General features: G+C 34.0%; 5 protein-coding genes and 1 long non-coding RNA gene across 6 annotated transcripts; 5 read left to right on the top strand and 1 right to left on the bottom strand.

Annotated features, from left to right (window-relative positions):
- The first annotated feature begins 1,191 nt into the window (after positions 1 to 1,191).
- On the top strand, positions 1,192 to 2,599 carry LOC144548317 (F-box/FBD/LRR-repeat protein At5g18770-like). Its single transcript, XM_078296991.1, has 3 exons — positions 1,192 to 1,528; positions 1,898 to 2,103; positions 2,234 to 2,599. Exons 1-3 carry the CDS (start codon positions 1,192 to 1,194, stop codon positions 2,597 to 2,599), a joined length of 909 nt encoding a protein of 302 aa, XP_078153117.1.
- Positions 2,600 to 5,614: 3,015 nt separating this feature from the next.
- Positions 5,615 to 6,602, top strand: LOC144548544 (uncharacterized). The gene is made up of 2 exons (XR_013509386.1): positions 5,615 to 6,348; positions 6,505 to 6,602. It is a non-coding gene; the product is annotated as an uncharacterized LOC144548544 (long non-coding RNA).
- Positions 6,603 to 7,015: 413 nt separating this feature from the next.
- Positions 7,016 to 7,570, top strand: LOC144548316 (receptor-like kinase). The gene has a single exon (XM_078296990.1). The coding sequence runs from the start codon at positions 7,016 to 7,018 to the stop codon at positions 7,568 to 7,570; it is 555 nt and encodes a 184-aa protein (XP_078153116.1).
- Positions 7,571 to 10,555: 2,985 nt separating this feature from the next.
- LOC144548411 (LEAF RUST 10 DISEASE-RESISTANCE LOCUS RECEPTOR-LIKE PROTEIN KINASE-like 2.5) lies at positions 10,556 to 13,173 on the top strand. The gene is made up of 3 exons (XM_078297070.1): positions 10,556 to 11,281; positions 11,441 to 11,497; positions 11,987 to 13,173. Exons 1-3 carry the CDS (start codon positions 10,624 to 10,626, stop codon positions 13,147 to 13,149), a joined length of 1,878 nt encoding a protein of 625 aa, XP_078153196.1. The 5' UTR covers positions 10,556 to 10,623; the 3' UTR covers positions 13,150 to 13,173.
- A 549-nt stretch (positions 13,174 to 13,722) lies between these two features.
- LOC144548412 (ATP synthase subunit beta, mitochondrial-like) lies at positions 13,723 to 18,699 on the bottom strand. The gene is made up of 9 exons (XM_078297071.1): positions 18,119 to 18,699; positions 17,519 to 17,594; positions 17,334 to 17,422; positions 17,128 to 17,245; positions 16,909 to 17,012; positions 16,215 to 16,373; positions 15,909 to 16,133; positions 14,927 to 15,238; positions 13,723 to 14,081 (listed from the first exon to the last, which is right to left on the bottom strand). The coding sequence occupies exons 1-9, from the start codon at positions 18,569 to 18,571 to the stop codon at positions 13,968 to 13,970; spliced, it is 1,650 nt and encodes a 549-aa protein (XP_078153197.1). The 5' UTR covers positions 18,572 to 18,699; the 3' UTR covers positions 13,723 to 13,967.
- Positions 18,700 to 23,114: 4,415 nt separating this feature from the next.
- Positions 23,115 to 24,008, top strand: LOC144548278 (splicing factor U2af small subunit B-like). The gene has a single exon (XM_078296963.1). The coding sequence runs from the start codon at positions 23,115 to 23,117 to the stop codon at positions 24,006 to 24,008; it is 894 nt and encodes a 297-aa protein (XP_078153089.1).
- The last annotated feature ends 699 nt before the right edge of the window (positions 24,009 to 24,707 follow it).

Genomic DNA, 24,707 nt, shown 5'->3' with positions numbered 1-24,707 from the left:
AACTTGTCAATAAGTAATGTTTAATCAAATCAAAGTATTATCATGTCAGGGACAATGATAAATACTTCTCTGACATAAGGATAAATACTTGTCAGAACAATGATAAATACTTTCTTGAACATCAATAAACAGATAAATATTTATTAGCGGGAATTGTTATTAAATGATAGTATAATTAATGCGGGGATTGTTATTAGAGGACAGTATAATTAATGTGGGGATTGTTAATTAATGCGGGGATTGTTATTAAAGGGCAGTAATTAATGCGGGGATAAATGAAAATTCTTAGAGGAATTAATGCGGGGATAAAAGGCAGTTTAGGGAGTTAATTTGGAGAGAGAGTGCGGGGTTAAATGGGGGGACAGATGTGAGGGGATCAATATAATTATTCCTAAATTTATCTATAGCCAAATATAACAAAATTGCTCCGAATTAGAGTGCTTCAAATAAATGCTTCAAATAAATATCTAATTGAAGAAGGTTATATTCGAGTATTTTTCTTTTTCTTTTCTTGCTCTTCGAACCTAAGAATTTTTTTTCTCTCTCTTCCTCCTTTGGACTTGCTCTGCTTGTCTGACATCGGCCTCTAGTACTCTTTCAATTTGCAAGGTAATAATTTGTCTCATTATTTGAATGAGTTGTCTTCAATTTTTTTTATGTTACTTTTTTCTCTCGAATTAAAGTTTTCATCCATCATATTTGCATAAAATTTGCCCACTTTTGTGTGGATGCCTGATGATAATATAAAACCAAGCAACACAAACTAAGTTAACTACTTCTTAATGTAATTATTAATTGAAAGAGAGAGTTTGTGCTCAGACTATATATGGATCTCATGTTTTGAAAAATTGTTATCTGTTGATGTCATATATGGATTATGGGCTATGGGCTTATGGCATGGTGCCTCTGTTGCGAAAGTGAGTTGTGTGTTTCACATATTAAATTCCCAATATTTTATTATTGATGGGTATTGATTAATTTAAGTCATATTCTTTTTTTTTGAATTAGACAATCTCAATTGAATAATGATTTTGTATGCACAATGACAATATCACAAGGAGATAAGAAGTTTTCTTAACTGATTTTCTGCTGGTATTAATACTTGTTTTTTTTTTCTTATTTTACATTGTTTTGTGCATAGGTGTTAACTTCAAGGCCTGAGCAATGAATAACACCAACAAATGTACACGCATGTCGAATGACAAGTATGACATGATAAGTAGTTTGCCAGATGAAATGCTCCAACATATTTTGTCCTTCTTAGGAATACGACAGGCGGTTCAAACGAGCGTTTTGTCAAAGAGATGGGTGAATGTTTGGACCTCCTTGTCTAATCTCAATTTTGATCCACATGAGTTTGTTTTAGCCGATGAATATCGTCTCAGTACCGAGGAGAGGAAAAGAGCACTTGATGCAAAGCTTAAAAAATTTGTTGAGACGTTGTTATCCCGTCATAAGACATCCTTCTTAGACACTTTTCGGATTAAAATCTTAGACCAAGATGGTTGCTCGGACCTTGTCGGCACATGTATCATCTATGCCATGAAGGTCAATACTCGAGTTTTTTTTGTGGAGGCCCCATTCTTCCACAAAGATATATTTGGACCCATTTTCTCTTGTAAATCAATAGAGGAACTCTTCTTGAGAAAAACTTATAATTATCCTCAATTAATTATCCCAGAAGTTATAAATCTTCCCCGCATCAGAAGGTTACAGCTTACACAAACTAGACTTGATAATAGATGTATCACTAGACTTTTCTCAGGGTGTCCAGTTCTTGAAGACGTGTCATTGGAATATTGCTCTGGTGATTTTTTATGTATTTTCAACCAGAAGCTAAATTACTTATCTCTCCGTCATTGCACTTTTGTGCACAATTATAGATTATTGTGTGTAGACTATTGCCTCCTTGGGTATGCAGTCAATTCAGTGATGATCAGTCATCCTTTTCATGTAGAGTTCATGTGTAAAAGTCTAGGTACAACTGAAATGAGTAACACTTTTCCTTTCATGCGAAATGTTTTATGTTATTTTGATTTTGGTGACAACATAGGTGGTCTTTCAGATGTTATAACTCTCGAGTTACATATTAAAGAAATGAAGGTAAGTATGACAAACCCATTTTTATTATCAACATTTGTATTATAAATATGGGAGATGAATATCTCAACATACATGCATGATATGTACCTTGAATCTTATGAACATATTCTTCTATATGTGATCTGTGCAGTATATCTTAGAAGCAGCAATACCAAAGCTCGGAGAGTTTCATAACCTGAAGGATTTCTCTCTTGGTACTTCGTGCATGATTTGTAATTTCGGTCCAGTTGCATTGTTTCTTGAGCGGACACCAAATCTTCAGAAGATCACCTTATACATGTGTGCAAGTCGACATTGTCGTGGGAAGAAACTTGTTAGCATCCACATAATGGTGAAATATTTAATGTGGACAAAATTATCTCGATGCAAGAATCTTAAGCGGGTTGATATCAAGCTTCTGAAAGATTTTATTATAGCCCATGAAATCGACGAGGCTTTGCTCTCAAGCAGGAAACAAATAGAGAATACAGAGATTATTATATCAGAGCACATTTGATTTTTGTTCTTTTTAAGTTTTAATGTGACAAATCGAGCATGGATGATCCTTTAGTTGTTATGACAATATATAGTAGCATATGTTGTTCAGTTCAATTCAGCTGTGTTAATTAATTTTTAACAGGTCGGCTTAAGCTTCCATCAAGCTCACGTCTTATATAGTGTATTAATTATACCCGAGTCGGGTATACCCTGCCCTGCCCGCCCGTGCCTGTTGCCCGGGGATATCCGTGCCCGGGTATGGGTTGGGTAAACGGGTATGCGGGTAGGGGCAAAAATCGGACCGGACCCTGTTTTTTTGGCAAATACCCGACCCTACCCGGACCGCTCATACCCGTACCCGACCTTACCCGTACCCGACTTTACCCTACCCGGGTACCCGTCTACCCTTACCCGTATCCGTACCCTTATACCCGACCCACTTTAATTCAAATTCAAACCCAAAATTTGATTTTTTTTTCCCCACCCGGTTCAAAAAAAAAAAAAAAAAAAAAAAAGACAAAGAAAAAGAAAAACCGGACCGGACCGGATCGCCCTGCCCCTCAAGGGTACAACGGGCATGGATATAGGACGGGCAGGGCACGGTTTTTGAAAAAAATACCCGAGATACCCATCTACCTGTGATACCCGTGCCCGACCAATACCCTTGCCCCTACCCGGGTATACCCGGCCCGCCCGTGCCCTACCCGGGTATACCTGGCCCGCCCGTGCCCTACCCGACTTTAATCCACTAATCTTATAGAGCTTTTGGGCATGATTGAAAGATACCAAGCTTGTAACTCACATAATTAGACCCTAAGCAATCCCACAAATGGGTTAACTCATCAAGGGTTCAGACAATTTTTTTTTTTTTTTGCCATCATTAGTATAACATCAGTGTCATTTCAGAATATATAACACTAACTCCAAAACCTATCGAATCAACTTTAAATGGTGAATCCAAACCGTTGAAACCAAATTACTTCATTAGTCCTCTCAAAAAAAGATTTATTTCTGTAGTTGTGTGTTTACATGCAAAATTTTTAATTTTTTGAATTTATTTAGTATCACGTCAAGCGATAAAATGTGTGAGTTTTTAAGTTAATTTTAATACATTCATTTTTTTAACATTTTTAACATTTTTAAAGCTTTTTTTTAGCACCGACTAGACCCTAAGCAATCCCACAAATGGGTTAACTCATCAAGGTTCAAACAAATTTTGATTTTTTTTTTTTTTTTGCCAATGTATCATTAGTAGGTTTAAGTTGACTTGTAGCCATACATAAGGTCTAAAATAGAACGTGCCAAAAGAAATTTGAAGACAAAAGGTGGAACTGATTATTAGGAAAAAAAAAATGTATGAAATTGCAGCTTTCCAATTCGAAATATATATACATCCCAACTAAATATTTTTGAAGAAATATATAGTTATTCTAAATTTCTAATAGAAGCCAAAGAATTTGTAGCCATGTTATATATAATTCGATCTTAATTTTTGGCGTACTTCTGAGGAACAGAGTAATTTCGGGCTGATGATTTTCAGCATGAAATTTATATGTCAACCTGTTTGTTTGAATGAATGGCAAGAAATATACCAAACATACTTGTAACAAAATTTATATGTCAAAATAAAACCATTAAATGTGATTTATATTATTTTCTCTACATACTCACAACAAATTTATTATTTTTTAGTTTTGTTTTTGTATTAATTAATAAGTTGAAAAATGAACGTCCATAATATATTTATTTATATATTTTTACTGTTACAAACTCTTAATACTAATTAAAATAAAGTCAAAATGTCATAATTTTTTACACATGCATAGATAAGATTATAGATCAAATATAATAATTTTATTTTTGATATTTGAGTTTAAAATTTCAAGTTATTAATATTTAAAAATGAAAAGCATGATATGAAGTGCAAAAAATAAAACATGAAAAAATAATTATTTTTTCATAGAAATAAAAAAAGGAAAAAACAAAACAATCCAAACTGTATACTTAAAATCGGGACAACCCACACTCCTTGCTATTCATGCTATTTATGAGGGCATAAAATTTGTTTTTGACAATTTAATTCCAATTCTCTTTTCGACAAGCTATAAAAGGTAGCATTAATTTTTTTTTATAAAAAAGAAATAAATTGGAATTCATCATCATGCATATACAACGAACTGACTATTCAAATAAATTGGGATTCATCATGCATATACAACGAACTAACTATTCAAATAAATTGAGATTCGTGTATTATGACATATTAATCTAAGGGGCGGCCCAAAAAAGTCCTTCTAATTAGGAGGATACTTCATCTTGAATCTCATAGGTGTGTTCAGTTGTCAGACAAGAACGGAAATGGATTTGGATTCAGGTCCAATTTATTTATTTATTTATTTCATTTTTTTTATTTGCAACATTGAATGTCCGTAGACTATTCGCGGAAAAAAAAAAATTACTATTCAATTAAAAAAAAATTACTATTCAATTAAAAAAAAATCACTAAGTTTTCTTTTTCTTTTCACAGACACAGTGTCACTCCGAACACGCCCTTATTGACTTTATTGACTTAGGTAAAGTATTATATGCACCTCGAAATTTCCCAATACGCCACGTACACCGTGCAAATTGATGCAAACTGTGAAGTAAACTTTAATTACGAAAAGCTTTCAAACTGAAAGTGATGTTCCAGAGCAATGTTGTTGGAAAAATAAGGGATCGAATCTCCTGCCTCCTGGGGGTAGGAATTTCCTACCCCCAGAGTCACTGTTAGTGGGCCCCACCCACCCCAAATCCTAAACCCGGCCCCACCCACCCTAAACCCGACCCCACCCCACAGTGACTGAGGGGACAGGAAAATCCTGCACCCCGGGGGGCAGGTGATCTGCTCCCGAAAAATAAATGCGACGGTGGTTTCCTCATGTTGACAGGAGATGACTTTGACCAAGTAAGTCTACTATGCTCATGTAGTCATGTCTACATTTTTATTTTTATTTTTATTTTTATTTTTTTGACGTCTTTCTTATTTCCCCTCTAATGATCATGTTCTTATAGCCTCTTCTTCCTTCTTCATCCTTTTAAAGAACATTTTGTTTTTGTGCGCTTGATTTTTCTTAATGTCTCTCTCATTTATTTGTCTTGCTTCCCTGTTCTTCCTTCACCCCTGCTTATCTACCTCATGCCTGCCCCTGCTAAAACAATATGAATTACCATGCAACAAATCTATTGAGATAAAACCTCCTTTCTTCCTAATAAATGACACAAAAAACATTTGTGAGAGTGCAATAAATATAAAGTGCCTTCATGATAATCGTTCGCGAGTCTATCCATTTCACACGACAAACGACTGGTTTTCTTTGGAAAACATTCTCTACTCCACAAATAACTTAATAGTTAGCGATCCCACACTTGAAAAAGAAATAAATTCATCAAACTTTGGAAACCTCCTATTCTCCCTCCTAACACCCCAACAGTTTGATTTTGATCTGTTTTCGTCTTTTAGTACAAACATCAAGTCCTTTTGTGGATCTCCAAATCTGTCCTCTCAAAGCCCAATCTTCGATGGAGAGTACACCTTAAATTATTCAGCTACAACCAACAAATATCTTCCTAGCAACTGTTCAAGGAAAGCTCCAGAAGCATCTTTTGAGTTGAAGTTTTCATTTGATGATGATGGGAGTGTGTTTCTTTTGTCAGCTAAATATTCCTATAAATTTCTATCTCAGCAAGGATGCTTCAATCAAAGCATACTCGGAGGCAACTATAAAGGTTTGTGGCTCATGGAAGAAAGACCACATTAATATTTTTTTTTAATTTGTTTATTTCTTGGAGCTCATATTATGTTACCAATGCATAATACTCGCGTTTATTTTCTCTTCTGGTTTGTAACACATAACTGACACTGGTGTACTCTGGAATTTTCAGATTCCAGTACTAATACAGGAAAGACAAATCGAGCAACAAGGAAAAACATTTTGATAGGTAAGGATTGTTTTTCTCTGTCATGATTGATCTTATTGTGATTTGCTCTGTTTCCTAATTAATCTGTTTGATTTGCTCTGTTCCTTTTCTGCCCTCTGTTTGTTGAACCTATATTCTTGGATAAGAAACCTAAATCTTTGGTTAAAGTGTAACTTAAACAAGTAGTAGAACATACAGAGTATATAAAAACATCAGTATCCTAGCCATTATCTTTGTGTGGAGCTATCAATGTAGAATATCCCAAGATGCTCTCATTAATATCCAGATAAAAAAGTATCATAACTAGCGGATGGTACTTCAATTTTATCTATTAGTGTCTTCAATGGATTATATATGCAAGAGATTGTTTTGCCAGTTTAAATGACTGTCTTACTATTTATAATATTTCTTCTGTTTGCAATAAATATGTTAGCTTCTAAAAATAATTAAAAACATTTTCACTCTATAGTTTATAATGGATTCTATTGTAGGTACCACTACTGGATCTTTAGCATTCATCGTAGCATGTCTTATTTTGATTTTAAAGCTTCGAAGTGGCAAAAACTGGACCGAATGCATTTTATGGAGCAAAGACAGACCTCAAGAAAATATTGAAATGCTCTTAGAAAAATATGGATGGTTTGCACCAAAAAGATATAAATATGGAGAGGTGAAGAAAATTACATGCTCGTTTCAGGATACACTAGGTAAAGGAGGTTTTGGCACCGTATACAAAGGAAGATTGCAGGATGGTTGTTTGGTTGCTGTCAAAATTTTGCACAGCCCTTCAAGTGATAGAGAGGAGCTTTTGAATGAGATCCTGAGCATTGCCAAAACTTCTCATGTCAATATTGTTAGTCTACTAGGGTTTTGCATTGAAGGCTCCAAGCATGCTTTAATTTATGAATACATGCCAAATGGATCACTCGATAATTATATATACTCTAAAAATCCAAAAGCACTTCTTGGTTGGGCAAAGCTTTATGAAATAGCAATTGGTATTGTGGTGCACACAAACAACGCCGTCTAATCGGCCATCAATGAACAGAGTCATGGAAATGCTGGAGAAAAATTTAGACGAGTTGGAAATGCCACCAAAACCTTACCTGTGTTCTCCGCCTCATTCCACAATATTATCAGATACTTCTCATACTCCCATGTTTGGATTAAATTCTGAATCTGATTCCGACTATTTAGTTGGGGCTAACACACTATGAGTATATGTGTGGCAACTCACTAGTGTCTGTGCTCTGATGGACCTCTCGGCCATGCTGGTACTCCGAAACCTAATAATATCATTTTCTTCAACACTTCCCCCGGGAAAAGTAGCCGGTATCGTTGTGCAATCTACAAAGTCTTCTCAGGACTTTTGTGTATTTAGATGACTTTGAATTTTCCTCTTATTATCTCTATCTGACTATCTCTCCATCTATAACAAATTTATTGAATGATCAGTTACAAGGATTTTACAACTATAATTTGTAAAAATGGAATGCTCAAAACAGTTGAGTTGATCTTCATAATGAGATAGCAGTGTGATGCACCACTAGCATGTAAATAGAGTTAATGCATTCATTCAATACAGACAATATGCGTAAGGTCAGGATTTAGCGTAGCTTCGTCCTAGATGTAGGTCCAATAACTAATGCAAGAAAAATAACAGTTGTTATTAAAAAATTGAACCAACTAAACTCCCCAGTCGTGGAAAATTTTATTGAAACACAAAACCAGTCACTTTGGATCTCAAGCAGGAAACAAATAGAGAATACAGAGATTATTATATCAGAGCACATTTGATTTTTGTTCTTTTTTATGTTTTAATGTGACAAATCGAGCATGGATGATCCTTTATGTTAGAAAATATATAGTAGCATATGTTGTTCAGTTCAATTCAGCTGTGTTAATTTTTAACAGGTCGGCTTAAGCTTCCATCAAGCTCACATCTTATATTCTTATAGAGCTTTTGGGCATGATTGAAAGATACCAAGCTTGTAACTCACATAATTAGATCCTAAGCAATCCCAAAAATGGGTTAACTCATCAAGGGTTTAGACATTTTTTTTTTTTGCCATAATTAGTATAACATCAGTGTCATTTCATAATATATAATACCAACTCCAAAACCTATCGAATCAACTTCAAATGGTGAATCCAAACCGTTCAAACCGAATTACTTCATTAGTCCTCTCAAAAAAAGATTTATTTATGTAGTTGTGTGTTTACATGCAAAATTTTTAATTTTTTGAATTTATTTAGTATCACGTCAAGCGGTAAAATGTGTGAGTTTTTAAGTTAATTTTAATACATTCATTTTTTTAATATTTTTTAACATTTTTAACATTTTTAAAGCTTTTTTTAGCACCGACTGCATAATTAGACCCTAAGCAATCCCACAAATGGGTTAACTCATCAAGGGTTCAAACAAATTTTGATTTTTTTTTTTTTTTTGCCAATGTATCTTTAGTAGGTTTAGGTTGACTTGTAGCCATACATAAGGTCTAAAATAGAACGTGCCAAAAGAAATTTGAAGACAAACGGTGGAACTGATTATTAAGAAAAAAAAATGTATGAAATTGGAGCTTTCCAATTCGAAATATATATACATCCCAACTAAATATTTTTTAAGAAATATATAGTTATTCTAAATTTCTAATAGAAGCCAAAGAATTTGTAGCCATGTTATACATAATTCGATCTTAATTTTTGGCGTAGTGGTGAGGAACAGAGTAATTTCGAGCTGATTTTCAGCATGAAATTTATATGTCAGCCTGTTTGTTTGAATGAATGGCAAGAAATTAACCAAACATACTCGTCACAAAATTTATATGTCAAAATAAAATCGTTAAATGTGATTATATTATTTTCTCTACATACTTACAACAAATTTATTATTTTTTAGTTTTATTTTCATATTAATCAATAAGTTGCAAAATCAACGTCCATAATTTATTTATATATTTTTACTGTTACAAACTCTTGATACTAATTAAAATAAAGTCGAAATGTCATAATTTTTTATACATGCATAGATAAGATGATATAGATTAAATATAATTTTATTTTGATATTTGAGTTTTAAATTTTAAGTTATTAATATTTTAAAATGAAAGGCATGATATAGAAGTGCAAAAAATAAAACACGAAAAAATAATTATTTTTTTTAGATAAAAATTAAAAAAACACGAAAAAACAAAACAATCCAAACTGTATACTTCAAATCTGGGCAAGCCATATGAGGGCATAAAATTTGCTTTTGACAATTTAATTCCAATTCTCTTTTCGACAAGCTATAAAGGCCAGCATTCAATTTTTTTAATAGAAAAACAAATAAATTGGGATTCATCATGCATATACAACGAATTAACTATTCAAATAAATTGGATTCGTGTATTAGGAGATATTAATTGAAGGGGCGGTCCAAAAAAATCCTTTTAATTAGGCTGTCCAAGAGATTTTTTCTATAATATTTAATTATTTTAGGTCCAAGATTCTTTGTAGATAATTAAATTATGTTTTGCTCTATGTTATCCCGATACTTCATCTTGAATCTCATAGGTGTATTCAGTTGTCAGACGAGAACGGGAATGAATTTGAATTGGATCCAATTTGAATGACCAAAATATATTATTCGTGTAGAAAAAAGAAAATCACTCACTCTTTTTTCTTTTCTTTTTCCACGGATACAGTATCACGCCAAACACGCCCTTATTGACTTAGGTAACGTATTATATGCAGCACGAAATTTCCCAATACGCCACGTACACCGTGCAAATTGATGCAAACTGTGAAGTAAACGTTAATTACGAAAAGCTTTCAAACTGAAAGTGATGTTACAGAGCAATTTTGTTGGAAAAATAAATGCGACGGTGGTTTCCTCATGTTGACTTGACAGGAGATGACTTTGACCAAGTAAGTCTACTATGCTCATGTAGTCATGTCTACATTTTTATTATTTTTTTTATTTTTATTTTTATTTTTTTGACGTCTTTTCTATTTCCCCTCTAATGATCATGTTCTTATGGCCTCTTCTTCCTTCTTCATCTTTTAAAGAACATTTTATTTTTGTGCGCTTGATTTTTCTTAATGTCTCTCTCGTTTATTTGTCTTGCTTCCCTGTTCTTCCTTCAACCCTGCTTATCTAGCTCATGCCTGCCCCTGCTAAAACAATATGAAGCACCATGCAACAAATCTATTGAGATAAAACCTCCTTTCTTCCTAATAAATGAAACAAAAAACATTTGTGAGAGTGCAATAAATATCAAGTGCTTTAATGAAAATAGTTCCCGAGTCTATCTATTTCAGACGGCAAACTACTGGTTTTCTTTGGAAAACATTCTCTACTCCACAAACAAGTTAATAGTTAGCGATACCACACTTGAAAAAGAAATAAATTCATCAAACTGTGGAAACCTCCTATTCTCCCTCCTAACACCCCAACAGTTTGATTTTGATCTGTTTTCGTCTTTTAGTACAAACATCAAGTCCTTTTGTGGATCTCCAAATTTGTCCTCTCAAACCCCAATCTTCGATGGAGAGTATACCTTGAATTATTCAGCTACAACTAACAAATATCTTCCTAGCAACTGTTATAGGAAAGCTCCAGAAGCATCTTTTGAGTGGAAGTTTTCATTTGATGATGATGGGAGTGTGTTTCTCTTGTCAGCTAAATATTCCTATAAATTTCTATCTCAGCAAGGATGCTTCAATCAAAGCATACTCAGAAGCAACTACACGTATAAAGGTTAGTGGCTCATGGAAGAAAGACCACATTTTTTATTTATTTTTTTAATTTGTTTATTTCTTGAAGCTCATATTATGTTACCAATGCATAATACTCGCGTTTATTTTCTCTTCTGGTTTGTAACACATAACTGACACTGATGTACTCTGGAATTTTCAGATTACAGTACTAATACAGGAAAGACAAATCGAGCAACAAGGAAAAACATTTTGATAGGTAAGGATTGTTTTTCTTTGTCATGATTGATCTTATTGTGATTTGCTCTGTTTCCTAATTAATCTGTTTGATTTGCTCTGTTTCTTTTCTGCCCTCTATTTGTTGAACCTATATTCTTGGATAAGAAACCTAAATCTTTGGTTAAAGTGAAACTTAACCAAGTAGTAGAACATAAAGAGTATATAAAAATATCAGTATCCTCGCCATTATCTTTGTGTTGAGCTATCAATGTAGAATATCCCAATCATTAATATCCAGATAAAAAAGTATCATAACTAGCGGATGGTACTTCAATTTTATCTATTAGTGTCTTCAATGGATTATATATGCAAGAGATTGTTTTGCCAGTTTAAATGACTGTCTTACTATTTATAATATTTCTTCTGTTTGCAATAAATATGTTAGCTTCTAAAAATAATTAAAAACATTTTCACTCTATAGTTTATAATGTGCATACATACTCATTACATGTAATGGATTTTATTGTAGGTACCACTACTGGATCTTTAGCATTCATCGTAGCATGCCTTATTTTGATTTTAAAGCTTCGAAGTGGCAAAACTTGGACCGAATGCATTTTATGGAGCAAAGACAGACCTCAAGAAAATATTGAAATGCTCTTAGAAAAATATGGATGGTTTGTACCAAAAAGATATAAATATGCAGAGGTGAAGAAAATTACATGCTCGTTTCAGGATACACTAGGTAAAGGAGGTTTTGGCACCGTATACAAAGGAAGATTGCAGGATGGTTGTTTGGTTGCTGTCAAAATTTTGCACAGCCCTTCAAGTGATAGAGAGGAGCTTTTGAATGAGATCCTGAGCATTGCCAAAACTTCTCATGTCAATGTTGTTAGTCTACTAGGGTTTTGCATTGAAAGCTCCAAGCATGCTCTAATTTATGAGTACATGCCAAATGGATCACTCGATAATTATATATACTCTGAAAATCCTAAAGCACTTCTTGGTTGGGCAAAGCTTTATGAAATAGCAATTAGTATTGCAAGAGGTTTAGAGTATTTACACCGAGGTTGTAACATGCGTATTGTGCACTTTGATATAAAGCCTCAGAACATTTTGTTAGATGAAGATTTCAACCCAAAAATTGCAGATTTTGGTTTGGCGAAGTTGTGCCCACCAAAAGAGAGCATTATTTCAATGGCTGAGATGAGGGGAACAATTGGGTATATTGCTCCGGAAGTCTTCTCTAGGAGTTTTGGTGTTGTTTCAACGAAATCTGATGTATACAGCTATGGAATGATGATGTTGGAGATGGTAGGAGGAAGAAGAAATGCAAAACCAAGTGCTGAAAATCCAAGCCAAGTGTACTTTCCACATTGGCTTTATGATCATCTTGTTGAAGGCAGTCCACTACAAGCTTGCGATGTATTGTCAATAGAAACTGAAGAAATTGCAAGGAAGATGGGTATGGTTGGTTTGTGGTGCACACAAACAACGCCGTCTAATCGGCCATCAATGAACAGAGTCATGGAAATGCTGGAGAAAAATTTAGACGAGTTGGAAATGCCACCAAAACCTTACCTGTGTTCTCCGCCTCATTCCACAATATTATCAGATACTTCTCATACTCCCATGTTTGGGTTAAATTCTGAGTCTGATTCCGACTATTTAGTTGGGGCTAACACACTATGAGTATATGTGTGGCAACTCACTAGTGTCTGTGCTCTGATGGGCCTCTAGGCCATGCTGGTACTCCGAAACCTAATAATATCATTTTTCTTCAACATTTCCCCCGGGAAAAGCTGTCCAGATGGGTTCAATTGTGCAATCTACAAAGTTTTTCAGGACTTTTGTGAATTTATATGACTTTGAATTTTTCCTCTTATTATCTCTATATCTCCATCTGTAACAAATTTATTTTGTTATATGAATAACTTTTATCATTAGAAAAAAAAAAAAAAAAACATAACTACCAGCTTTTTCTTTCTTTTTTATCTTTTGAGAAAAAAAATAAGAATCATGCTTTCATTTTGTTATATTGAATGATCAGTTACAAGGATTTTATAACTATAATTTGTAAAAATGAAATGCTCAAAACAGTTGAGTTGATCTTCATAATGTGATAGCAATGTGATGCACCACTAGCATGTAAATAGAGTTAATGTATTCATTCAATACAGACAATATGCGTAAGGTCAGGATTTAGCGTAGCTTCGTCCTAGTTGTAGGCCCAATAACTAATGCAAGAAAAATAACAGTTGTTATTAAAAAATTGAACCAACTAAACTCGTCAGTCGTGGAAAATTTTATTGAAACACAAAACCAGTCACTTTGGATCCAGCATTTGCTTTCTTCTTCACCGCAGCTTTACACAGTGAATGGGGGGAAAGAATAAAAAGTGTGTTCAATATATAAATCGTGAGACCCCAACAACATGGGCCTCGGAAGCTTCTATTATTACCCAAAAATAAAAAGAAATAGAAAAAAAAAAAAAAAATCGCCATTATCAATTATTGTGCAGATTCCTTGGCAATCTTCTCAGCCTTTGCAATGACCTCCTCAATTCCTCCAACCATATAAAATGACTGCTCTGGAAGGTCATCATATTTCCCATCCAAAACACCCTGCAATTAATTGCACAAAATTATATTTATTACTTGCCTATGAAAAAAATAGAACTTTAACGTACATGAAAAGATGAACAAATTAAACAGATTAGACTTGTAATGCATTTATAAAAAGGAAAGTGACATGGAGATAGCTAGAGGAATTTCTCTCCTAGCCTGTGCACCAATTAATGTTCACCTGTTTGTGTCAAGTGTGAACTATGTACAAAAATTAAAATTTGTACATAATTTACACAACACAAGAAGAATTGGTTGGCAAGCTTGAGGTGAAATTCAACCCGGCAACAGTTAAAACTAGTAATTGCAAGCAAGGTTTCTCACTTAGCTACAGAGGAAACTTTCAAAATCAATTTCAACAGGCACTCAGAATAACTAACAGCAAAATCAGTCAAAACCATAAAATGCATGATCCATAAAGGGCGATCATATCTTGATCTTGACTTTCAATAATGTTTGATTGAGGTTACGGTACTTTGCATAGCGCACATTGGTCCTTACTTTGGATCAATATCTCCATTTACAAAGTTCAAATTGTTGATCTGAAAATGTATTTGTAGATCAAATTTTAGATTTTTTTAGATTTTTTTTTACTACTTACTTGGATAGGCAGAAATCATTTGATCTAAAGATTCTAGACCATTCAAAAGTAGTGATCTTTTACCTACCTATCTAAAAATAGTAAAAAAAAATGTAAAATATTGTCTGCAAGTACATTTCATATGGAGATCACGTTGAACAGTTCAGGTCGACAATTTAAAATTTGAAAACAAAGATATTGATTCAAAGTACGGACCAATATGCACTATGCATAGGCAGAATCCTTGAACATATTAGAAACTAACCTGGAAGCTCTCCACACCCTCCTTGAGTTCAACGTACTTTCCAGGAGCACCAGTGAAGACTTCAGCCACATGAAAGGGTTGGCTGAGGAAACGTTGGATCTTCCTGGCACGGGCCACTGTCAGCTTGTCGTCCTCACTCAACTCATCCATTCCAAGAATGGCAATGATATCTTGAAGATTCTTGTAGTTCTGAAGAACCTTCTGGACACCACGAGCTGTGTTGTAGTGATCTTGCCCAAGCACATGGGGAGAAAGCATTCTAGATGTCGAATCAAGCGGATCCACGGCAGGGTAGATACCCAGTTCTGATATCTGTTACATGAAGAGAAAGGGTAATTAAATAAGATTGAACAACGTCATATTTAACTAAGATGAGTAGGGATGTTCATTGGATCCGGTTTATTTGGTTTTCAACCAAACCGACAAATTTTGGATTAAATGGTTTGGCAGTTTAAATGGTTCGGTTCAGTTGAATTTCTTAATTACTTTGGTTTTTTATGTTTTGTTCGGTTTAATCTCTCTTATTTCGGTTCAATCGAACAAACCAAATTTACTCCAAATTTACTTTGGTTTTTATTATTTGGTTCGGTTTAATCTCTCTTATTTCAGGTCAACTGATATATATATATATATCTTGATATTTATTTCTATGATTATTAAATGTATTTGTGTATGTATTGAGTTTTGACCATTCAAATTTAATCTGTTATTTCTGTTTAACCAAACATACCGAAATTTACTTTGTTTTTTTTTTGGTCCAGTTGTTATTCGGTTGACAAGTTTAATTTGGTTGGTTCAGTTAGATTTTTGAAAACCAAATAAAATTTTGGTTTTACTATTTTAACTCAGTTTTAAACAAACCGACCGTTTGAGCACCCCTAAAAATAAATTCTCGGGAAGGAAATGACATCACATGATATTTAAATTTGGTGCTCTAAATTTCATATAACTAGGGTAAAAGGGAGGTTTGACAGGACGGGACCTGTCTAGACAGCACAGTGGTGGCATCAAGATGGGCAAAGGTAGTTGCAGGAGCAGGATCAGTCAAGTCATCAGCCGGCACGTAAATAGCCTGGACAGAGGTGATGGAGCCTTTCTTTGTGGTGGTGATACGCTCTTGCAGACCTCCCAAATCAGTGGCAAGTGTTGGTTGATAACCCACAGCAGATGGGATACGCCCAAGCAAAGCAGACACTTCAGAGTTTGCCTGGAGTTCCATTCATTAATGAGTTAGTTTCCTCTTATTCTACAAAATGAAATGAGAAACAGTAGAGAAAGAGAAGCAAACCTGAGTAAATCTGAAAATGTTGTCAATGAAAAGAAGCACATCCTGGCCTTCAGCATCACGGAAATGCTCGGCAACAGTCAGGCCAGTTAGACCCACACGAGCACGGGCACCCGGGGGCTCATTCATCTGGCCGTAGACAAGCGCACACTTGCTCTCAGACTGCCATGAACCACGTTAGATGAGCATCAAAAATTGTGAAATTATCTTTCTAATTACACTGCAACTCCTATACAACCTATACTAAAAGTTAGGGTATGAAATCATCCAAAAACATATTTGTTCAAAAATGAGTTGCCTTTAAAGTATTCAGTGAAAAATAATACATAGATTTATATCTGGTTCATTTTGGATGCATTTCAGACATACTTGTTCATAGATAATCATGACTGAAATCAACCAATTATTTCAAATACAGAAAGATCCTCAGAGTGTGCACGACTGACTTCTGATATTTGGTTCATTGCCTTAATACCCCTGTTCCAACAGAGCCTCGCAAAATTTATTGCGCTGATTACAGCTACTAATAACCAGTAATTCCACAACTAGTGATAGATTTCTATTGATTTTACCTGCTACTTCAAAAAAGTACTTGTATTACGCAAAAAACTTCAGTGGCTTTGTATAGTTGACCATTTAAGGAATGGACCCATGATAAAATAAAATAAAAAATATAATAAAGACAATAAACAGCTACCTGTTTATCATCTAGCTTAATAACACCACTTTCAATCATTTCCCTGTACAAATCATTACCCTCCCTGGTTCTTTCTCCAACACCAGCAAAGACAGAGAAACCACCTAGCAATTGAATAAAAACACTTAAATAAATGAGATAAAGATCTAAGAAACTCAACATCAGCTTTTGATATCAGCAAGCAATGATACTAGTTAAAGCATTTATGATAAAGCTAACCATGAGCTTTGGCAACATTGTTGATCAATTCCATGATAAGCACAGTTTTCCCAACACCGGCACCACCAAAAAGACCAATCTTTCCACCCCTCTGATAAGGTGCAAGAAGATCGACAACCTGCAAAATATGCAAAATCCAGATGCTAAGAAATAAATCACGCACCACAGTTGCATAATATGACATAACAACTTCACAGCAAATGTACCTTGATTCCTGTGACAAGAATTTGCTGCTCTGTTGCTTGCTCAACAAATGCAGGAGCTTCACGATGAATCGGAAGGAAATGGCTGGTTGCTGATGAAAAATATCATAAAAAGTCAACTTCACTCTTTTAGTTCCTTTGAAAACAGATGTAATGGAAGACCAAAAAAATGGAGTAAAATAACTTACTTATATCGCCCTTCTCATCAATGGGTTCACCGATGACATTCATGATACGTCCAAGTGTAGCCCTTCCAACAGGTACCTGATACAGCACAAGAATTCAACATATTAAGCGATATACAAGTACACAAAAACACAGGGCAGCTAAAAAGTAAAAGAAATCATGATAAATGAAAAATTAAACTACTTAACCGTTAGGAAACCCATTCAAAATTAAGGGCATGCACAAAAGCACTTTACTTTTCCCAATTTCTCAAATTTAAGATTTATAAGATGTAATTAATTTTCCTATGGTATATACTAAAACGTTGTGAAAGTGTATTAATGCTAAAATCATCTCGATGAGGTATTAGTTTGCCATGATAAATACAAATAATCATGGGAGTTTTAATTTCCCCAAAATGTTTCTGTAAATCCTATGGTTTCCCAAGTTCTACAGAATAGCCAGAACACCTCAAAATTGCTTTTACAAACCAATACTAAAGCAAAAAAAATATCACTGAAAATGGCAAAACTAGATCAGTCTACTGATTAACAGATCAAGCAACAACCAAGCATCTAAAACTAAGCAAAAACATGGGAAGAGAGAAGAAAAAGGCATTATACAGTGATAGGCGATCCTGTGTTAAGAACTCTCTGTCCACGAACTAGCCCCTCGGTTCCATCCATAGCAATCGTACGGACCATGTTCTCTCCTAGATGCTGAGCGACCTCAAGCACCAGTCTGATCGAATTGTCTAGAACCTCAAGCGCAGTCAAGATCGGAGGCAACCCCTCATCAAACCGCACATCTACAACAGCTCCAATGACCTGACAAACCTGGCCCACCGCACCTGCTCCGGTGAACTCGTCCGTAATCTTTCCAGAGGGGCCCGATGATGCGGATGGTTCGCTCGGAGCAACGGCGGCAGCGGAGGCTGCGGATCGGGTTGGGAGAAGACGGGAGGGTGTAGCAGGTCTAGGATCAAGGTGAGGGAGGATCGAGGGGGCGGCGCGACGGGCGGATAAGGCATAGGAGGAACGGCGGAGGAGGGAAGAGAGGATCCGACGGGAGGCCATGGCGATGGCCTGAGAATGCCAGTAGAAGACGAAATCTAGGGTTTTGGTTTCTCCCTAGAAATGGGGGAAGAGGAGGTAAGTGACGGAGGGAGGAGAGAGAGAGTGTCAACGGAGGAGGGAGTGTTATCATTGAAGGGATTATATATGCTTTTTTGGAGTTGAGGAATGCCGATCAATTCTTGGTATGATGGGATTTTCTGTGGCACGATCGTGTAAACAACTCTGACAAGTGACAAGTGACAAATAATGGGTGTTTTACTATTTTTACTTGATAAATTAGCTATTTTTATTTTTCTATATATATTTTCTTTTCTTTGAATCTCCGGACGCAATGTCTGGATCTCTGCATCTCTATGAGAGAAATAAATAAAAGTAATAAGGTGATCAGGCAGGTCAGCCTCTCAAATTATGATAGGTAATATCGTATAGAAATTCCTTTAATATATTATTAAAAAAGTTAACTTAAATAATTATGATTTGGTCATAATTTAATTTTTAACACGACCGTAGTGTAAAATTGGGTGTCCGCAACTTTACGTTGAGAATACATTTTATTTTATTTTCTCAAAACTTTGGTTTTCAATATTAATTAACCAGAAAATTTTGAATTGGATCATAAAATATTGTGTTAGTCTTGTAAATTAGTCACGTGTTAACTTTTATATAACATAAAGGTCACATGATATTCTATCAAATATAATTATATATGTTAATTACATTTTTAAGTAATTTATTGAACAAGTGAAATTTATATCAAGTTTTATCATTTTTATATGTATAATGTGCGTCATAGACAGATTATGTTTTAACTATTGATTTAAAGTTAAATGTATTTTTCATTGTGATTAAAATAATCAAATTAATCAGTTGCCAGTGGCTCGAACCTACTAATATACACATTTTAAAAAAACATTATTTCATGAGTGTCCAATTAGTGTAAAAATCAGTAATTATGAAAAATAAAATGCACATGACTTATAAGTTCGCAATGCAAAGCATATATTTAGAAACTTGTACTTCAAAATAAAATAAAATAAAAATACTCATTGATATATAGTAACAAGACTTGCGAATTGTTCGGACTTGAGATGTTGGTGAATCAATCTGTGTATTATTTGGAAAACTCAAATTATTTCAGAATTATTCGTGAATTATCAAATTACTCATAAATTATACAAATTATTTTCAAATTATTCCATATGCAAAGATAATTGCTAGTATATATATTTTTTTAACTCTCTTGTGGAATAAAATGTTCAATCCGGACTCAATGTATAATTTCAAATTAGTCTCAAATTATTTTTAAATCACAAATTTTTGACTCCGTCGAACCTTTTCAGAATCATTAAGTTGTCAATATGCTCACTAAGGATCAAATCAACAAAGTATCTACAACTAATTACATATTTCCACACGTGTCGTGAGATGCAGAAAATCTCCAGTCTAACAGACCATAAACGGTAATTTCATGATTTTAAAAATTGTTTTTGCTATAGCCGTTGCTTAAAATTGAAATGTGAATATGTGATATACCGTTTATTATTCAACTAATTACAAAATTTACAGCAAAATAATAATAATATATTTTTTTCGACTATCAAAATAATATTACACATGCATCTTAATTTAATAAATAATGATATATGTCGAAATAAACACACTACATATATCAAGTTAATTTTAAGAAAACATTATCTATATCTCTCTGTTATTTCAACTGAAAATGTTTGATTAAGAATGTTAGTCAAATTTATAATTTTTTTACTTAATTTAGAATAAAAACAAGTGGTAAAAAATGAAAGTTATAATTTAATTTTATTACATTAATTTTTATTTTATAACGTTTGATTTTATATTAAATTAATTAGAAAATTTTATAAATTTAATATGTAAACATATCGCTTATGAATTAAATAGATTTTAACAATTTAAATTTGTTAATTAAAATTATTCTGATATGTTTTAAAATGTGAATAGCACTATTAATTTTTTGCTAGTCATTTGAGCCGAATTTTTTATTAATATCCAAATTTAATATTAAATTTCAAAAAATACCCGCATCAGCACCTTTTTTCGAAATGTACCCTTTCCGGAAATTTTTTTTTCCGGAAACAGCCCCTATTTCCGGAAAAAAAAATTTCGGAAACGGTCTCTGTTTCCGGAAAAAAAATTTCCGAAAAGGGTAGATTTCGAAAAACGTTACTGATCCGGTTATTTTTTGAAATTTAATATTAAATTTGGATATTAATAAAAAATTCGGCATTTGAGGGTCCAAATACAAAAATCGTGGGCCTGGTCGATTAGAAAATACATTTAAAATAGTGCTAATTCAACACTATTTTAAAGAGATAGAAACGTGTTCGGATTGCATTTGGATGGGTTTAACAATAATATTTTGACTTTGTGTTATTTTTATGCATTCGAATGTCTCCTTTCATTATATCCGTATTATCTTTATTATTTTTTTTTTCTCCAGCTAAACACACAGGGGCGGACCCATGTAGTTAGAAGCAGCTCTTCTTCTCTGAATTTTGAGTTTTAATGGAGATTTGGATGTTTCGATCGACTTTCTTCTTCTTAAAATTTTTTTTGCCCCTCTAAATGTTTAATTTGTAATTCGGGTTAAATTTAGAGTTAAAATTAAAATAAATTTTCTGAATTATGATTGGTAATCATAATTAAAGATTAGAGTATCAGAAATTACAAGTCAGGGTATTGGAAAGTATAAGTTAAAGTATTATTTTTTTTTATCGAGTACCTAATTAGTGGGCTATTTGAGATTTTTTTTTATCGATTCGATATTTTTTTGCTCCTTCCGACAAAAATCCTGAATTCGCCCCTATAAACATATTGTCTATTTGCTGCCTATGAAGCTACCTTTTAAAATATTATGAACCAACATTTTATAATTAAGGGAGGAGGGAAAAAAAAAGGAAGATTTAGTGATAGAAGGAATTAAAGAATAAATTTTATTAAATTATGACATTTCACTTGTACATATTATAATAGAAGCTTAATAATTTAAAAGAAAACATGTGAATTAACTCAATCATATTATTATGAGCTTAATTGTAATTAAATTATGATGAGGGTTTAAGTGCTTTCATTTTTTATGCTTTCATCGTGCCTTTCATTTTTACAACATTAATAACTCAAAATTTAAAATATAAACGTCAAAATAAAATCATTAGATATGATCTACATAATTTTCCACTATGTGCTCAGAAGAAATTACCACATAATTAATAAGTTAAAAAATGAACATCTAAAAATTATTCACATCGATACATTTTTACAAGTTCTTGATGACAAACACAACAAAATTAAAATATCATATTTTATTTACACGTGCATAGATAAAATGTATCGGCATTAAAGACTAATTGAATGATTCGATCATACTCTATATGATAATTAAACCTTCATAATGGTGATAGATAAAAAGAAAAAAAAATACTACCAAGAAAACTTTTTTTTTTCTTTTTTTTTTTCAATTTTAAACTTTTTGAAATGCTGTAATGAATGCTTCTTTCTCCTTAGAGGAGACCGATAAGGACCCATCGACTTAACACGGTCTACGTGAAACTGTTCCAGGAAAATATTAAAACGAACTCGAGGATCCGAAGATTTTGAATATATCTATAGCCGTTCAATTTGCAGCTAATGTTGCGATCTTCAGATAAAAGAAATCTGGCGTCAAATTAGTTATTTAACCATACAGCCAATTAATCCAATTTTCCCAATCGCGCTTTCGGAAGTTTCTCTTCTCCTCTCCCGCTTCATCACTGCAACAGCCAACAAGGTAAGATTTCTCACAAATCCTTCCCGCTCGCTCATGCTCTAACATAACATGGTAGTACGTATGCGTTTGCATTATATACAATTTGTAGGAATTGATGATATTAATGCATGATTTTTTAGTCCATCACTCCAGTTGAGATTGCAAGAACCAATCTTTTATTGATCTCATATTATTTCATTATAAAGGGAAAAAGTTGTGTGCTCCTATTCTCTGTATGGGGTTAGCTAGCTGGCCATGACGGGAATTTCTTGTTCCATCAAATGTGATTCTTGGTGTTTGTAATTCAGTTGGATTAGTAAACCAATTGGACTTTCTGGTTAAAGAAGTTTGATGTAAAGCATGATATAAAGCATGTATATTAGGAATGTGACCAGTAAACCTAACTTCTATTTTGGCTATTGTAACAAAGCTGAAATTAATCTTTTGTATTGGACTAATTATATGAAACTTCAAATGATTTCCTTTCTTTAATTAGCAAATTTAAGTTTACTGCTTTTATTATTCTACATATATCTCAAAAGGGATATATTATATTGATATGGTTGTACTGTGTTATCAAATTTTATGTAATTTGATATAGAATATTAATTTGGTAATTCATCAATCGTGATCAAGCAAATACGGTTGTTAATATGAATCAATTCTAAAAAAAATTGTTCTACATATCTTTCTTGCAAACACTTAATAATTCTTTCTAATTTTTTTAATCCATCTATTTCAGGTCTTGAACCTCCATAACAAATGGCAAAGGATTTGGACCGTGTGAATTGCCAATTCTACTTAAGAACCGGGGTATGCCGTCGTAAGAATCATTGCACGGAGTATCATAACTGCCCCACCATCTCGTGCACACTACTCCTCTCCAACATGTACCAACGCCTTGACAAGATCACTCCTGGCATGGATGCCGAGGGCAATCCCATTGATGCGAACCAGATCCAGGAACACTTTGAAGACTTCTACAAAGACATCTTTGAAATGTTGAGCACATATGGTGAAATCATGTGCTTAAATGTGTGTGATAACCTTGCCTACCACATGGATGGCAATGTATACGTTCAATTCCGTCATGAAAAGCAGGCAGAAGCTGCCTTAAAAGGTCTTCAAGGGAATTTATACAATAATGAGCAAGCTATTAGAGTTGATTACTCACCAGTCACTAATTTTTATTCTGCGACATGCGCGCTATTTGAGAAGAACAGTTGCATTAGGGGTTTTTATTGCAATTTCTGGCATGTGAAGAAGATAAGACGCACACTTATGCGAGAGTTGTATAACCGGAGTCGGAGCAGGAGCCCTAGTATTATAAGGGATAGAGATAGTAGAAAGAGGTCACAAGAAAGAGGTGATCATAGGGTCGACAGAGATCGGAAAAGGCATGAAAGGTTGAGATATAGCCGGAGTCGGAGCAAGAGCAGGAGCAGGAGCCCTAGTTTTAGAAGGGATAGAGAGAGGTCACATGAAAGAGATGATCTTAGGGACAGAGATCGGGTAAGGCATAAAATGAGGTATGAGAGAATGTCAAGGAGGTCGAGGTATAGGCAGAGTCCGAGCAGGAGCCCTAGTTACAGAAGGTATACTAGAGAGAGTAGAGAGAGGTCACATGAAAGAGGTGATCATGTATGGGAGCAGTGAGTGGAATAGAGATCAGAAAAAGCATGAAAGGAGGTCAAAGAGGGAAGGAGAAAGAGCATATGAGGAATAGGCTAGGAGAGGCATGCATGGTTTGTGTTGGGTCTTGCATTGAGTGTATTTTAAGTTGTGGTTTATGTAGTCCTTAATTGGTAACATATATATTAGGATATTACGACAAATATCATGCATGGCATTGGGTTTTGCTTTGAGTATGTTGCTTGTGGTTTGAGGCATCTTAACATGTTGTATCCAGTATCAAACCAATTGAATTTGAAATTAATTTATTGTGGTTAAAAAATTGAAACTAATTTGTGTTTGAGGATTAGATACATACTAGAGATGAGCCTCGCGCCAAAAGAGGGAAGCAAAAACATGACCAGGATATATTCATCGGATGCATGATTTCCCTAAAAAATTAAAAAGGGAAAACAACATAATCAGAGTCCGTACCTAAATTTTAAAGTTCAACATTAATTGTCAAAGTTTTTCCTTCCAAAATATATTATCTAAAGCTGGATAATGCAAAATCGTGCACCATATGCTAAACGCAATACTAGATCAGTCCAGTTCAACCCTCCCTCTCTCTCTCTCTCTCTCTCTAACAGTGCATAATAGGGATTCAGACTCTGGGCTTATGGCAACATACCAGACGACACTGTTGTCATGCTGGTGCAGCCATGCAGCACCAAACCAATAATA

Source organism: Carex rostrata, chromosome 33 (assembly GCF_964058835.1).
Source record: "Carex rostrata chromosome 33, lpCarRost1.2, whole genome shotgun sequence".
In the NCBI taxonomy this organism is placed as follows: domain Eukaryota; kingdom Viridiplantae; phylum Streptophyta; class Magnoliopsida; order Poales; family Cyperaceae; genus Carex; species Carex rostrata.
Note: the sequence above shows the minus strand (reverse complement) of the source record. Positions and strands in the feature narration are given on the sequence as shown.